The sequence below is a fragment of the Hyperoodon ampullatus genome (genome assembly GCF_949752795.1).
Source record: "Hyperoodon ampullatus genome assembly, chromosome: 7".
In the NCBI taxonomy this organism is placed as follows: domain Eukaryota; kingdom Metazoa; phylum Chordata; class Mammalia; order Artiodactyla; family Ziphiidae; genus Hyperoodon; species Hyperoodon ampullatus.
This window is the reverse complement of record NC_136920.1, coordinates 9,700,236-9,716,780: the sequence shown is the minus strand read 5'-3', so window position 1 is coordinate 9,716,780 and position 16,545 is coordinate 9,700,236. Positions and strand designations below refer to the sequence as shown.

General features: G+C 61.4%; 1 protein-coding gene across 1 annotated transcript; it reads left to right on the top strand.

Moving 5' to 3' along the window:
• Positions 1 to 809: 809 nt before the first annotated feature.
• Positions 810 to 16,428, top strand: EHBP1L1 (EH domain binding protein 1 like 1; the record flags this gene model as incomplete). Its single annotated transcript, XM_079707998.1, has 19 exons — positions 810 to 913; positions 3,328 to 3,385; positions 3,562 to 3,657; positions 4,017 to 4,070; positions 4,150 to 4,328; positions 4,407 to 4,546; positions 5,096 to 5,164; positions 5,252 to 5,414; positions 5,582 to 7,592; positions 8,051 to 8,208; positions 8,302 to 8,350; positions 8,786 to 9,436; positions 13,815 to 13,860; positions 13,981 to 14,036; positions 14,133 to 14,256; positions 14,545 to 14,644; positions 15,513 to 15,586; positions 15,670 to 15,784; positions 15,905 to 16,428. The coding sequence occupies 19 exons, from the start codon at positions 810 to 812 to the stop codon at positions 16,002 to 16,004; spliced, it is 4,347 nt and encodes a 1,448-aa protein (XP_079564124.1). The 3' UTR covers positions 16,005 to 16,428.
• Positions 16,429 to 16,545: the final 117 nt, after the last annotated feature.

Sequence of the window (16,545 nt, the reverse complement as noted above, 5' to 3'; positions counted from 1 at the left end):
GGGATGTTGGGACTACCTTCCCACTTGACAGCTGGAGAGTCAGGTTCTGAAACTGGCAAGTGGGTGCTGCCCACAGGTAGGGCCACCCGGGTTGGCCCCTGACCCTGCTCCTTCCTGCTCTGGTTAATACGTGGGTGGCAGCAGGAGTCTGCCTCTCCCCAGTGTTGAGGCCAGTTGGCTCTGGCTCAGCGCACTGTGATCCTTCACGTTTCTTCTCCTTTCTGGGTCTCTCTTTCCCCAGCCTGTGAAATGGGGCCACCAGTACGCACCTCCCAGGGCTGCGGTCAGGAAGGGAGGCGGCCGGGGCCACGCTCGCGAGGGCGGCACCAATTGCTGGTGGCTCCCTGCCCCGGCCCGCGCGCCCCCTACCCGGCCGCGCCTCCACACCGCCTCGGCGCACAACAAGCGGGCGCTGCGGTTCAGGCGCCCCCCTCGCCCCCCGCTCTCCCTCCCGCGCGAGGCCCCGGAAGCCGGGCCGTCCCGCCCCCGCCCCGGCCCCCGCCCCCCGCCGGAGCCCCGCCCGCCTTCCGACGGGGGTGCAGCTCCGGGAAACGGCGCGCTTGCCGCTCAGCGCTCAAGCGACACGACGCGCCCCAGACGACCCCGCCGACGCAGCCAGACCACCCAGCGGGCCCCAGTGGCGGCGGCGGCAAGAGCGGCCCCGGGTCCCGCGCCTCGGACCCCTCCCCACGGACGGGGCGGGCGGCGCCGATAGAAGCCCGGAGGCCATGGGGACCTGGGCCAGGCTAGCGATCGCGGGCCAGCGGGAGCCCCGGGTCTGAGGAACGGGCGACGGAGGCGGCAGGGCCATGACCTCGGTGTGGAAGCGCTTGCAGCGCGTGGGCAAGCGGGCCGCCAAGTTCCAGTTTGTGGCCTGTTACCACGAGCTGGTGGTGGAGTGCACCAAGAAATGGTGAGTGGGAGGGAGGCCTGGGGGACTCCCCAGACTGGCTGGGACCCCATCCGGCTTTGGGGGCCTGAGAACCCTGCCCCCAGTCCAGTGACCAAAGAGGCCGCCTACCCCAGCTTAGGCCCTGGTGACCCAGGCACAGAGAAGTGCCATTGCAGCTTGTGACATCCCCAGAGTTGAGGGTGTGGGCAGCCTTTGGGGAGTGGAGGTCAGGACTTGCAGGCCTGAGAATCTGTCTGGGCCCACACTTGCCTCAACTGCACTCAGGGCTGGGGGAAGGGAGCCCTCCTGGTTTTGGCCAGAGGGCTGGTTCAAGGTGGCATCAGAAAAGGGAGCAAGTTTTGCCGGTCTTCGGGTGGAGGGGCTGGGACAGCAAACACCATGGCCCTAGTCCACCCCTTCCTCCGCTGCCTATTTGTTGAACCAGAGGAACCACCCGCCCCTTCAGCCGGAGTGGGCGCTGGGAGGCTGGATCCGTCTCCACAATATCCTTAAAAGGGGAAACTGAGCACTGGGACGGATGAGGAGGGAGGCGGGGAGCAGCTTAAAAGGGCCTGAGGACTTAGGAGGTTGTGGGTCGTGGAGGAGAGAGCCTGGGGAAGGCAAGGTGGTGGGGTTGGGGGAGAGGTAAGGGGGTGCAGGACCCCCCAGCCCAGACTGCCAAAGGACCCGGGGCATCTCATTCACATTCCCCCACCCGCAGCTGCCTGGGCCCCTGCGTCACACCCTAAATATACGTGCTTGCTAGTGTCAGCTTCCCTTGGCTGGATTAGGGCACAGCTGTGGGGGCCTCAGCCGCCAGGCGGGGCTAAATTTAGGCTCCCAAGTGAAAGCACAGGAAGGGACCAGGGGGTCCAAAGGGAGGGGAGTGAGCAGGAGGCCTGGGGTCCTTTGGGCAGCTGTCATATCCCTGATGTTGACTGGGCCAGCCAGAGGGTGGTTCACACCACTCAGCAAGGCCCAGAAAGGACGGGCTGGCTGGGGTAACACAGCACAGGGCTGGGACTGGAACTCTGGCCTATGGCTTCTGCCCTCTGCCCCAGCCTCCTGGGTGAAGACAGGGGGACGCTGGGCACGGTCCGGAGAGCTGGCTGAGGGTGTGAGCAGGGTCAACATGTCTGAGTCAGAGGCGGCGGGCAGGGCCTCCTGGGCTTTCTTGCCTGGAGCCCCAGCTAGGAAGCTGCCTCTGCCCAGGTCACAGCTCCCCAGGAGGGCGTGCCCAGCCTGAGTCAGGCTGCCTAGCCAGGCCCCGCCCTCCCTAGGCTCTCACTGTCTTCTTCCCCTTTCTGGGAAGTCCCCATGGCTGCCCTTAGCCATCGCCTGCAGTTTGGGGTCCAGGAGAGGCACCTGGCTCCAGGCTGGAGGGCTCTAGGCTCAGCTGTGTGCCCTTGCCTGGCCCCTAACCTCTCTGGGTCTCAGCATCCTTAGGGGCTGACAGGAGAGCCAGTTATCCTGGCTCAGCCTCCAGAGGGGCAGTGAGCTGGGTGGACCTGAGCGTCCTGGTAAGGGACAGGGTACAGGCAAGGAGGGCTCTTATGTTGCCATCTGCCTGATGATCCTCTAACCATCCCCACCCTCCTGGGCAGCAGTTGACCCCTCCAACACAAAGGGGCCCTCTCCCTTCCAGGCCCAGCCACGTGTCTGGGACTCGGCCCCGAGTAGCTGACACTCTCCTCTCGCTTTGTCTCTGTCTCCCCACATCTCTGCCTCTCCTCTGAGTCTGCCCTGGCATATGCTGTTTCGGCTTAGATGCCACCTTCTAGAAGTCTTCCCTGGTGCCCCTTGCAGGAGTCGGGGGCCCTGCAAAGCAAAGGGCTGGGCATGGAAGGTCCTGGGAGGGTATCGAATGACAAGCTGACCCTATGCCTCTCTGCCTACTTCCCAACCTCTGCCCTCCCCTGCCGAGCTTACACCTACCTCCATCCTGGGACCCTGGCACTTGCCATCCTCTCTGCCTGGAGCCTGCCTTCTCCAGACCCTCCTCACATGACCCATTCCCTGCCCCAGAGGGTCTTGCCTCTCCTTTGCTTGGCTCTGCCCCCAAGTTGGGCTGGGGTAATAGTATGCACTCTACAAATATTTGTGAGTGAATGGACTTCTTTTACGCTGAGTCTGTCTCTCTGTGTCTTTGAGTCTGTGTTTCTTGCAGGGTACTTGTTGTGTTTCTGTCTGTCTCTGTGTGTGCCTGTCTCTCTGTATGACTTTCTTCATACTTCCTGCTGACCCACAGGCCTTTGCCCTCTGGCCCAGGCCTCACCCTGCCTCAGCAGCCCCACCCTGCTCCCTGTGGCCCCAGATAAGGGGCTGTCTGGGCCCTGTCCTGGGGGAGGGGGATGTGGGCAGAAGGGAGACTGGAGGAGATAGAAAGGCCGGGTGGGCCTGACTGAGTAGCTCCCTCTCCCCGCTCCGCCTCCCAGGCAACCGGATAAGCTGGTGGTAGTGTGGACCCGGCGGAACCGACGCATCTGCTCCAAGGTGAGGGAGGATGTCAACTGGGGGTCCAGGTTGGGGGTGGGGCCAATTGGAGTCAGGTTCAGGTTCAGATCAGAATCCACAGAAGGGAGAGAAAGATGGGGTCAAGGTTGGAGATAAGGGCAAGGGGTGAGGGGGAGAGGTAGGATTGCGGGGAGGACTCAGACTGCTCATTGTAGGCCCACAGCTGGCAGCCGGGCATCCAGAACCCATACCGGGGCACCGTGGTGTGGATGGTACCTGAGAATGTGGACATCTCTGTGACCTTATACAGGGTGAGTCTCTAGCCCTCCTGCACAGATGGGAATGAGCCGGTGATTGCAACCCTGGGCAGCCACAGGAGGCCCCTGGTGCGTTATCCATCCAAATAGAAAAGAACAGAGGGGTGAGACCAAGAATCATGTCAGGGGGCCTATTCAGTGTGAGTGGCCCAGGAGGTCTCCTTGGAGGAGGTAGCATTTAGCCGCCACATGAAGAGAGCTGGGATCAGGAGAAGCCGGGGAGCATACATACCAGGAGGGCTCAACATGTGTGAAGGCCCCACACAATCACCTCCTGAGCCAGCACAGGCTCTTCTCCCTGCCCTGTCCCCACCGCAGCAGGCTCTGTACTCACCGGTGCCCCCTTTTCCCAGGACCCACACGTGGACCAGTATGAGGCCAAAGAGTGGACGTTTGTTATTGAGAATGTGAGTGGCTGGGACGGGCTGGAGCCTGGGGTCTCGGGGACTCTGGGGCAGCACTGATGCTCCTTCTTCCTGCCCCCAGGAGTCCAAGGGGCAGCGGAAGGTGCTGGCCACGGCTGAGGTGGACCTGGCCCGCCATGCAGGGCCTGTGCCTGCCCAAGCCTCACTGCGGCTGCGGCTGAAGCCCAAGTCAGTGAAGGTGGTGCAGGCCGAGCTGAGCCTCACTCTCTCTGGGGTGCTGCTGCGGGAGGGCCGTGCCACGTGAGTGTCCAACTGCCCTCCTGGGCCCTAGTCTATAACCTCTGACCGTAGCCCTCACCCCTGATCTCTGACCCCCAGGGATGATGACATGCAGAGTCTTGCGAGCCTCATGAGCATGAAGCCTAGTGACGTGGGCAACTTGGAAGACTTTGCTGAGAGTGACGAGGAGGCTAATGGTCCAGGGGGCCCGGAGGCGCGGGCTCGTGTCCTCCAGCCAGGTGGGCTCACAGCTGTGGATTGAGATCACCAAGACCTAGGGAGGGTGGAGGATGACCCGGACCAAAATCCACTTGCTGTGTTGGGGCAGGGCCAGCTTGTGCACGCCCAGTGGTCAGAGTGCACTATTGCCAGGTGGTCCCAACCTGCCCAGCAGCCCTGATTGTCCTGCAGAATGGGTTTCCAGTACCTCCCTGTGCCCCTGGCCCTCTCCTCACCCCTGAGTTCGTGCCTGCCCACGTACCTGCCCCGGGTCCTTTTTACACTGGGTCAGAAGCGCAGAGAGGGGCTGCAGTCCAGGCTCGCCACCCCTCACTACCCAACCTCGTCCCTCCCTTTTGCTTGTTAAGGCTTTTTTTCCCCATCTGTCCTTGTCGGTCCCGTCTCTCCTTTCCTCTGCACCCGTGGGCCTGTCTCTTCTGGTAGGCCGGGGCGGTTCCCTGAGGCTGGGGCGTTTCCCAGGTAGGCCCAGCATTCTAGTTGTGGGGAGGGGGTCAGACCTGCAGGGCCCTTCCCTGGGCTGACCCCTGCCCCCAACGCCCCACCCCCAGATACTTCTCGGGAGCTGAAGACACTCTGTGAGGAGGAGGAAGAGGGCCGATTTCGGCCCCGGCAGGCAGGTGAGGCCCAGGCTGGGGTTGGGACGGTGGAGACTGGACCTCCAGTCACAGGGCCCAGGCCTCAGCATCCTGCTTCCTTCCCCCCAGCTGCCAGCCCTTCTAGTGCCGAGGATACCAGCCCAGCCCCTGTGAGTGCCCCTGTGCCCCCAGCCAGGGCTTGCCGGGGCCAGGGGTCAGAACCAGCTCCTGGAGTAGGGGGCCAGGTGGGGCCCAAGGCCCCAAGGCCCCCCGGAACCCCACCAGAGACAAGGTGAGCTTTGGAGTCAGCCCCAGCCCCCCCTCCCCTGTCTACTCTTAAGAAGTTGCACACCCCTTGCCAACCTGCCTTTCCAGGGTCCCAGCAATCTGAGGGGGGTGGGCGCTGAGAGCGGGGGGTCAAACGAGCCCCTGCAACACACCCTCCTGCTCTCTCCTCAGGTCCTCAAGACAGCCAGGACAGGACGCGGCCCCCAGCCCGGCCCCTCGGCTCCGGAAAGGCTCTGATGCCCCCTGGCCCCCAGTCCCCCAAGGGGGAGATGAGGCCCCCAACGCCTCAGGGGCTCCCCCAGCAGGCGTGAATTCTGCTGTGGAGACCCAGGCCTGGGCAAGCCCTCAGAAAGGGACAGAGGCCCAGGGAACCGGGCTGGGCCCAGGCATTGGGGACAGAGATTCCAGCAACTCTTTGGAAGGGCAGAAACCCAAGGTTGAGGAGGGGGGCATTGGGGACAGGCCAGAGGCTAGTGGGGTGGACACTGAGCATGGGTCAGGAGTCAGAGAGGTGAACAGTAAGAGGTCAGAGGTCAGAGCTGGGGAGGCTGAAGAGAGTTTAGAAGTTGGTCAGGTGGATGCTGAGCAGAGGTCAAAGGTGAGACATGTGGACACTAAGGGGCCAGAGGCTACAGGGGTGACATCTGAGGCAAGATTCAAGGGAACTCCTGAGGCTCCTCCAAGGGGCTCTCAGGGGAGGACAGGGGTCAGGACCAGGGAAGAGGCTCCCACCATCCTGAGCCCACCCCCAGCAGAGCCAGCAGGGCAATCCAGGCATCTCAGTGACCTCAAGGGGGCCAGGGCTGCTGAGGGCCAGGGGAGAGAGGGTGCAGAGGTGAGGGGTGGAGCCCCTGGTGTTGGGGGGACAGGCCTGGAGCAGGGCCCCTCTGCTGGAGCAGCAAGCGCCAGGCCCCAGGTGAGCCAGTACCAGGGGACCCCACCAGCAGCTGACCAGGGGGTGATGTCCAGGGATATGAGGGTCTGGGAAGTAGAAACTGGGGATTTGAGGGTCCTGGGAACAGAAGCTGCAGTGACAGAATCAGAGTTATTGGGGACCCAGGAGACAGAAGTGGGTGGGTCAGGGTTCCCCGAGATAGAGACTGAGACAGCAGAAGTGGAGATATTGGGGACCCAGGAGACAGAGGCAGTGAGATCAGGGGTCCTGGAGTCAGAGGCTGCTGAGATGGCAGAGTCTGAGGAACTAGGGACCCAGAAAACAGAAGTGAGGGTTTTAGGGGCCCCAGGGGCAGAGGCCGGGATGGAAGAGTGTGAGGTACTGGGGACCCAGGAAACAGAGGCTGTGGGTACAGGAGTTCTGGGGACAAAGACTAGGATGTCAGAGATTGAGATACTAGGGTTCCAGGAGATAACTGGGGGTTCACGGGTACTGAAGATAGAAGCTGAGATAGCACAATCTGAAATATTGGGGGCCCAGGAGACAGAGATGGGGTGTTCAGGGGTCTCAGAGACAAAATCTAAGATAACAGGGATGCAGGAGACAGAGTTAGGGGGTTCTGAGGTCCCAGGGATCGAGATTGAGACAGCAGAAGCTGAGATACTGGAGACCCAGGAGACAGAGGTAGGGGGTTCAGGGGCCCCAGGGACAGAGACTGAGACATTGGGGACGCAGGAGACAGAGGTGGAAGATTCACAGTTCTCAGGGCCAGAGGCTAGAATGACAAAGGCTCAGGGTCTGGGGACTCAACAGACAGAAACTACAGTTTTAGAGGCTGAGAAGGCAAAGGCTCAGACTTCTGGGGTCCAGAAGGCAGAGACTGGACTCTGGGAGACCCTCAAATATGAGGCTTTAGGGGCCCCAGTCATAAAGCATGGAATTTTAGGGTCCCAGGGAGCAGAGGCAGAAACTACAGTTTTGAGGGGCCAGGAGGTGGAGGCTGGGATTTTGGGGGTTTCAGAGGCCACGTCTGGGGTTTGGGGGGCCGAGGAAGCAGAGACGGAGGTTTCAGGGGCTTCAGAGAACCAATCTGGTATTTTTGAGGCCCAGGAAGCAGAGGCTGGGGTCTCAGGAACCGAGAAGGGAAAAGAAGCTGAGGGAAACCTCCCAGAGGCCAGCCTGATTGAGGCGCAGGTGGCCAGTGGGGCAGGGGCTGGGCTGCCCAGGCCCTCGGGGGCCTCTTCCCCAGAGGAGCCTGAAGAGGACAGGAGGCTGCCGGGCAGCCAGGTAGGGATGGGGGCCGCCGAGGGCCCAGTCTGCTGCTTCCCACTAACCTGGGCTGAGCTAATGGCGGCTCTGCATGGACCCACCTGGCCGACTGGGGTGGGGTGGGACAGGGGCTCAGCTTCAAGGAGCCCCTCACCCCCTCCTCTCTCAGGGTGCCCTGGCTCCCCCGCCCTGTCTTCCCTGGGTTGCATGGAGCGGGACACCCCTAAAGCTGATTTTCTGGGCTGACCTTGAGGTGTGGCTGCTGGTGGCCTCTGATATTGCCTGGGGACCACTGACCTTTTAGGGGACCTTGGTAGATAACACTGGAGCTGGAAACCCTTCTGCCTGACCCTAAGGCCCTGGCCAGTGGCCCTTGGTGACTCCTGCAAACCCAGAGCTGGAGCTGTTTTGTGCCCAAGGGGCAGAGGGCACAAGTCCCACGTCCACATTCCCTAAGCCCATCCCTGTGTCCCCAGGCACCACCCGCCCCGGTCAGCTTCAGTCAGTCCCTGCTGGAGTGGTGCCAGGAAGTCACCACCGGCTACCGTGGCGTCTGCATCACCAACTTCACGACATCCTGGCGCAACGGCTTGGCCTTCTGTGCCATCCTGCACCGATTCTACCCGGACAAGATGTGAGCTGCCAGAGGGAGTGGAAATGAATGGGGGAGGCTGCCAGGAGGGGAGGGTGGTGTGAATCCAGCCTCTGATCAGCGCTCTCTCTGCAGCGACTTTGCCTCCCTGGACCCACTCAGCATCAAACAGAACAACAAGCAGGTGAGACTGGGGTGGGAGTGGTGCCTGGAAGGAAGGAGCATCCAGAGCCAGGCCTAAGCTAAGATTTGGGTTCCTTGTCCGTCTGTGTGTAGGAGAGGAATCTGTGGGCTTCATGGCCCCCGCTGTGGCTTTTGGAAGTTCTGCCACTTAGTTCCCTTTTGGTCTTGAAATTTTTCGTTTTCCTGAGATTAGCTTTGTTTTTTTTAAGCATATTTCCACCAGATGGTTTTTCCCAAAACCACCCCGTTTGGTGTGCAGTTGCTGGGTAACACAGGGGAGGGCCATGTTGCGAGATTTCCCCCAATAGGAAGGTGAAGGCGTTGTTGGCAAACCCAGGCGTGTCAGTCGCAGGGACCTCCTCATCGTTCCGGGGCGGGACGGCAGCGTCGCTGGCTGACCCGTCGCCGCTGACCCGAACGAACGCACCGTCCCTAGGCCTTTGATGGCTTCGCGGCCCTGGGCGTGTCGAGGCTTCTGGAGCCGGCGGACATGGTGCTGCTGTCGGTGCCCGACAAGCTCATCGTCATGACGTACCTGTGCCAGATCCGCGCCTTCTGCACGGGGCAGGAGCTGCAGCTGGTGCAGCTAGAGGGCGGCGGCGGCGCCGGCACGTACCGCGTGGCCAGCGCCCAGTCGAGCCCGCCCGACGAAATGGACGCCAGCGGCCTGGCGCAGCGGCTGCGCGAGCACTGGGCCGAGGCGCCCCAGGAGCCCCAGGAGGCCGCGACCCGCGCGGACGGGACGGCCCCCGAGGCGGCCTCCAAGGACCGCGGGGCCGAGGCCGCCGAGGAGGCGCGCTCCGCGGAGGCCCCAGCCGACGGCCCTGGAGCCCGGGCGTCCGTGTCCCCGACAGAGGGGCTGGTGAACGGGATGGAGGCGCTGGGCGCCGCGGGCGGCGTGAGGCTGCGGCGGCCGTCGGTCAGCGCGGAGGCCGGGCCCGTGCCCCCGCCCCGCGCGCACGGCTCCTTCTCCCACGTGCGCGACGCTGACCTGCTGAAGAAGAGGCGCTCGCGGCTGCGGAACAGCAGCTCCTTCTCTGGGGACGACCCGGACGCGGGAGCCGGGGGAGCTGCTGGAGCGGCGGCGGTGAGTGCCTTCCAGCGGCGCGGGGGTCGGGGGAGCAGGGCAGAGCAGGGGCAGGTCTTGAGGAGCCCCAAAGGCAGGGCTGACGCGGGGCGGGGGGCGGTGGCTCCAGGGCAGCCGGCCTCTGCAAGATGCGGGGAGGCGTCTGATTTGAGGCACCGGTGCTGCGGAAGTCCCTCTCGAGGAGGAGGTAGCCCCGCCAACTCCTCAGCGGGGGCGCCAGTGCCCAGGCCGGCGGCCCGGCGCCAATTTTTTTTTTTTTTTAATGAATTTATCTATTTACTTATTTTTGGCTGCGTTGGGTCTTTGTTGCTGCGCGTGGGAGCAGGGCGCGGGCTTCTCACTGCGGTGGCTTCTCTTGCTGCGGAGCACGGGCTTCAGTAGTTGTGGCTTGCGGGCTTAGTCGCTACGTGGCATGTGGGATCTTCCCGGACCTGGGCTCGAACCTGTGTGCCCTACGTTGGCAGGCGGATTCTTAACCACTGTGCCACCAGGGAAGTCCTGCTGCTGGCTTTTGCTGTCAGCCTTGGGATGCAGGCTAGTGCTTTTTAACGCTCGGCAACCAGTTAGTGGAATCAAGCTGCAGCAGGAAGTTCCCAGAAGGTTCCGTGTAATCAGCGCTCTTTATGGACTGTAAAGTGGGTTGGGGCGTTTCTTTCCCTGCTGGTGGCGCGGGGTCTACCGGCAGCCACCACTTACCTGTAAGCTGGGAACAGGGTTTCTATACTCAAGGGAGCTCTCCAGGGCCTTCCAACCCCAAGATACTCTGACTTGGATCCTTAACTCCAGACACTGGAAACCAGTTTCCTCTCTTCTCTGATAATGGAAAGTTGGAGATGGGAGACTCTGCTGGGTGCCCACGTTCCCCCATCCCTTGCAGGTCTCAGGTCAGCCTCCCAGGGTGTCTCATGGTCAATACACTGAAGAGGAGATGGTTCCAGAGAGGGCAGGGATTTGCTCAAGGACTCACAGCCACTGAAGTCCCGGCCATGGGCTTTCCAGCAGCACCGTCCTGGACAGCAGGGGCAGCTCTGTCAGGCTGCTTCAAGCCTTCAGCTGCCCAGGGATGACCCCTAAGTTCTAAGGAAAAGAGGGAATAAAGTGGGAGAGGCTTTTTGGAAGAAGCAGCCACTCGAGCCAGGCTGATAAGATGGGCAGCTTTTCCCAGGTGAAGAATCGGAGGGCTGGTTCTCAAGAGGTGGGACCTCACAAGTAAAAATGTGGCAGCAGGAAAGCTCAGGTCTCATTTAGGGAACTGCCAGTCACCTCTCTTAAGGTCTGCAGGCTTAAGAGAGGCTGGCCTGGAGAGCAGGACCCCTGAGCTCAGGGTCAGAGGTGCAGCATTGAGCCTATGAATGAGAAACAGGAAGGGCATCAGAGCCACCCATAGGAGCTGTGCTATCCTGGCCTGTGTTGGCCTCTGGCCAAAGCCACCTTAATGTGTCTCAATGGCTTTTTATATCTTAAAACAGCAGGCTCCATCTTTCTGGGCCCAAGTCCCAGCGTCTGGTCCTTCCAAACCAGGCCCCCCACCAACCCTTGTCCGACAGGAGATATATGACCCATGGGGCTGGAGGGGATGCTTCCTCATTGGCCACTCCCATCCCCCATTCCCCATGCGTACAGTAGGAGGAGGTAGGGCCTGCCCCTGGCTTTGCGAGCTCCCAGAGACCTGGATGGGATGAGGTCAGTCACCTTGAAGCTGGGGCAGGGCTGAAGCAATGCCATGAGGAGGGCAGGGTGCCTCTGGTGTGGCCCAGCAAGGCTTCCTGGAGGAGGGGCCACACATGAGGGTGTAGAAAGGGGAATTTGGGTCAGACATGAGGAAGCGTTGGAATTCCCATCAAGGCTGCCATGAGTAAGCTTAGTTGCTGCTGAGGTTGGGGTTTCTCCACTCTCCTGCATCTGCCTGCCCTATTGGTTAAGCACTTGCTTTATGCCTGGTCTGCCCCCCTCAACCCCTCAGCAACTGCTCCTTCTAGGAAGGAACAGTTACCCCCTTTTGCAAGTGGGAATGTTGAGGCTCAGGGATATGAAAAGATAAAGGGAGTTAATACTGGTGTGAACCCTGGTTCTGACACTGAACTCTAAAATGGCGCCCTCTACTGGGCCCAGCACTATGAACTGGCTGTGTGACCTTGGACGAGCCACTTAATCTCTCTGTGCTCTTTTCCTGAGGATGAGAAGTAAAGACATGAAAGTTTTTTGCAAAGTGGCATTGAGGTACTCCTGCAGGGTGTTGTCAAAAGAGGGGAACTGTGAGGGACTTCCCTGGCGGTCCAGTGGTTAAGAATCTGCACTTCCACTGCAGGGGGCCAGGGTTCGGGTTCGATCCCTGATCAGGGACCTAAGATCCCACGTACCGCACGGTGCAACCAAAACAAACAAACAGACAAACAAACAAACAAGCAAACAACAAAAAAGAGGGGTACCCCAACCTGATTGTACTCTATTAAAAAATTTTTTTTTAAAAAGGGGGGACTGTGTTTTTCCCCAGATGTCTTTCTGGAGCCCTGCAACCCCAAGGGGCTTGTATGTCCTTTACATACAAGGACACAGGCCCAGTGGGTGTGACTGGGCCAGAGGCAAACAGCAAATTGGTGGCCAAGCTTGGGAACAAACTTTTGGATTAGACAGCCCTAGGCCTGGGCCGGGCCCTGTTTGAGTGTCATTTCTGATCCTCTGTTTCCTCATCTGTAAAGTAGGGATGGTAACCTTCCCCGCCTCACAGTGTCCTTGGGAAAACTAAATGAGTCGATGCACGTACAGCACCCAACACACAAATAGATGCTTAATGCATATCAGCCATTACAGTTAACTGGTGCGCCCTGAGTGCATTCTCTGGACCCCAACCTGTCTGCAGGGGCTGCTGCTGCTTAGGGAGACAGGGGTAACCAACAGCTGTGATGGGAGAGGCCCTGGGGGCTAGGGTGGGAGTCGGGGAGGCTTCAGGAGGCCTGAAAGTTAGGGAGGGAGGAAGAAAGCCCTGTGAAGGGGCCCCTGGAGGGGGTGGGGCTGAGCTGGGTCAGGAAGATCGAGTTGGCGTCCAGCTGCCCAAGACAGAGGCCGCTCCAGGCTGAGGAAACAATTTGGGGAAGCGAAAGTCCACCACTGGGGCCGGAGGGTGGCATCCGGGTGGGACTCGGGCAGTAGGAGTTGAGGCTGGAGCTGCCACCAGGCCGTGGCAACGAGGCTGGGGGCTGAGAGGGGGTGTGAAGAGTGACACCACTGGGGGCGAAGGTTTAGGGAGACCCTTCAGTTGTGGCTTGAGGGTGAAGTCAGCAGGCAGGGCATGTGGGGAGGCTGGTGAAGAGGCCGCCACCTACCCAGGCCAGAGAGGAGGGCCCCTGAGCAGGGGACGTCCAGGGCTGCCTCTCAGAGTTGCAGGGTGGGGGTGGCTCAACACTTTCTCCCCACCTGGTGACCTGGAAAGGTGGCCCGAGCAGGAGCCATCAAGGGGGCCTGGCTATCAGCTGAGCTGAAACTTGGGGGCCCCCAGGGCTGACAGTGCCAGCAAGTTGCCAAGGGCGGGGCACATGAGGGGCCAGCGCTGCCCTTCCGGGCTGAAATTGGTAGGTGCAGCTGCCTGTTCTGTTCCAAGTGTTATTCGGCGAGCACAGCATTCTCTAGGTGTGGGGACTGAGGAGGTGGGAGGGTGCCCTGTTCGGCCAGGAGATGGAGGTACTGGTGGCCACATCAGCTCAGCTCAGTGTCACTGTGTGGGGCCCTGGCCATGATGGAGATGCTAGCACTAGGTGACAGAGTCTGAGGTGGCCTGAGGGAGCTTCATGGGGGAGGGGGCAGAAGGGGGAAGGAGAGGCCCCAGCTGGGCCCCTCACAGCCTTTCACCCCCGACTCACAAAAGCCCTGTGAGGGGGCTTCCCTGGTGGCGCAGTGGTTGAGAGTCTGCCTGCCGATGCAGGGGACGCGGGTTCGTGCCCCGGTCTGGGAAGATCCCACACGCCGCGGAGCGGCTGGGCCCGTGAGCCATGGCCGCTGAGCCTGTGCGTCCGGAGCCTGTGCTCCGCAACGGGAGAGGCCACAGCAGTGAGAGGCCTGCGTACCACACACACACACACACACACACACACACACACACACACACACAAACGCCCTGTGAGGCCCCAGGAACGAGGACTGCGAGGCTCAGCCAGTGGGAGGAGACTGGCCCAGGACCACAGGGCCAGGGGTGGTGAAGGCCTTTGCTCTAGGAGGCACTTCCCCAGAATGGATGGGGGTGGAGTTCTGTGTATGCAGGACCTCGAAGCTGCAGGGCCTGGAACTGAGGTCCCCCCTCCCCTGTGTGAGTGGGGCTCTGGCTGGCCCCAGGGCGGGCTGTTGGGGAGCCCGTCCAAGCCCTTACTGGCCTCCTCCTCCACAGGAAGTCGTGAGCCCTGACCCCAGCCCTGCCCCACAGCAGGCCCCTGGTGAGTAGTTTTGAAGGGGTGGCGACTCAGCTGAACTCAGGCTGCTCACAGATCCTGAGCTGGGGACCTTCTGGGGACAGGTGTCAGTTGGGGGTGCCTTAGCCTGATATCTGTCCACAGGTGGGACTCCCCCATCAGAGGAGCTACCCCCAAGCCCAGCGGAGGAGGCCGGGCTGGTAAGGAGGGCTGACGTGGGAGGAGTAATGGGTGGGCTTCCTAGGCAGGGCCTGGGCTCAGCCCACCCTGTCCCTTGCCCCCGCTTTCCACCCCAGCAACGGTTCCAGGACACAAGTCAGTATGTGTGCGCAGAGCTACAGGCCCTGGAGCAGGAACAGAGGCAGATAGATGGGCGGGCGGCCGAGGTGGAGACGCAGCTGAGGAGCCTCATGGAATCAGGTGGGACGGGCATCTGGAGTCCACACCCCAGCACGTGCCACCACGGCTACCCCACCCTGCAGCTCTTTCTGACCCTGGGAGGAGTGGGAGGAGACAAGGCTGGGGTCATCGTCCCCATTTACAGCCGGGCACCCTGAGGCCCCCGGCCGGGAAGCAGCTTGCTGGAGGCGCACAGCTCAGGTTTCTGAGATGCCACAAGGGAGCAGACACCATCCCCCCGCCCCCAGCCTCCCTGCTGCTGACACAGGGGTCAGTGGCAGGCCTGGTGACTGCCCTGGCCCGATTCAGGTGCCAACAGGCTGCAGGAGGAGGTACTGATCCAGGAGTGGTTCACACTGGTCAACAAGAAGAACGCTCTCATCCGGAGGCAGGACCAGCTGCAGCTGCTGTGAGTGCGGGTCCTTCCCTGTCCAGGCCCCACCCCTGCCCACCCAGGGCTGGCAGAGCAGATGGGATCTTAACTACTTTAATTAGAACTGTTCACTGCTTTCTTCTTCCTCTGAATTTTTTTTTTAAGAAATTGCTCAACCATCTTAATTTTTTCCCTGATTTCCTGTATAAAGTGTATACTTCTTAAATTGGTACTATTTTTATGAATGAGAAAATCGAGGCCCAAAGAAAAACGTGGCAGGTCAGTGCTGAGGGCCCCAGTTTGACCCTGTTCCTTTACAGGAAGGAACACTGAGCCTTAGAGACAGCTGAGCTGGGTTCCTGAGTGGGCTCAGAAGCAATTCTCGGGCTTCATGGCCTTTATAGTCCTGCACGGTGGAGGTGGTTTTGCCTCCCTTTTACATCTTGGGTCATTTTTCAGAATAAGTTTAGTCTAATACTTGCTGTTTATGAATACTATCCATCTAAATAATCCTTCTGGGTTGTTTCTTATTTGTTAAAAAGGGGGTGGGATGAGGGGAGGAGACAATATAAACACCCAGCAGCTGGGGAACAGTTGAAACAAAAGAGGGACTTCCCTAGCAGTCCAGTGGTTAGGACTCCGTGCTTCCACTGCAGCGGGCCGGGCTGGGGTTTGATCCCTGTTGAGGGAACTAAGATCCCGCATGCCGCCCAAAAAACAAAAACAAAAGAGATGATTCCAAGCCGGGACTAGGGTATAGCTCTGACCTCGGTCCAGCCATCTATGGGAACTGGTGATGAGGGGGAGGGGGCGGGGGAGGGGGCGGGGGGGTGCCAGGGAGCGGTCCGAACCCTGGGCGCTCCCTGCCATTCCTCTCTCCCTGACCTTGCACCCCACCCCCCAGCATCGAAGAGCAGGACTTGGAGCGGAGGTTCGAGCTGCTGAGCCGGGAGCTACGGGCCATGTTGGCCATTGAAGGTGGGAGATGGGGCCCCGGAGGCCGGGGACCAGGACCGGGCAGGGGCTGGCGCCTCCTGACCCTCAGCCTCCTCTGCCCTCAGACTGGCTGAAAACGGCCGCGCAGCAGCACCGGGAGCAGCTCCTGTTGGAGGAGCTGGTGTCGCTGGTGAACCAGCGTGACGAGCTGGTCCGGAACCTGGACCAGAAGGAGCGGACGTGAGTGGGGCCGGGATGCGCTGGGACCGGGGCTCTCGGAGGCGTGCTCGGTCTGGACCCCGGGGGCGGCCTGCCTGTGGGGCCCGACGCTGGGGCTGACTTGAACCCGTTCCCTCCCAGCGCCCTGGAGGAGGACGAGCGCCTGGAGCGCGGCCTGGAGCAGCGGCGCCGCAAGCTGAGCCGGCAGCTGAGCCGGCGCGACCGCTGTGTGCTGAGCTGAGACCGCGAGGGCCCGGACGTCTTCGCCCCTCCCGGTCCGTCCAGACCGCAGCTTTTCTCCCCGTCGCGCCCGGTCGCCGCTTCGGGCCTGCGCTCCGGAGGACCGGACCCTCCCCGATGCCGCTCGTGGCCAGTAGGGGCCGTCGTCACCCTTTACCAGGAGGGGACGCGCGGCCCTTCAGGCCCCGACGGACAGGGGCGGCTGGGCGGCCGCGCCGCCCGGTCGTATTTATTAGTCCGTGTGAGTGTGTGTGCGTGTGTTCGTGGTGGGCTGGGGGGTCCCAGGCGCGCCCCCCCAGAACCCCTCCCCGAGGGCAGGACCCGGCCGGCCAGCACCGCGGGAGAGGGACGGCTCGTGAACTGCCGTGTCCCCGCCCTCCCCCTTCTTCCTGTTCCTCGGGAGCAATAAAGTTAGAAAAGGCCAAGCCAGTGCTCCGGGGCTTTCTCAGGACGACTGGGGCTTTCAATAGACGGAAGGGGGTGGGGTCTCGGCGGATAAGGTTGTCTGCGATCCTTACTGGGGCTGTGTGGAGCTGAGGTTC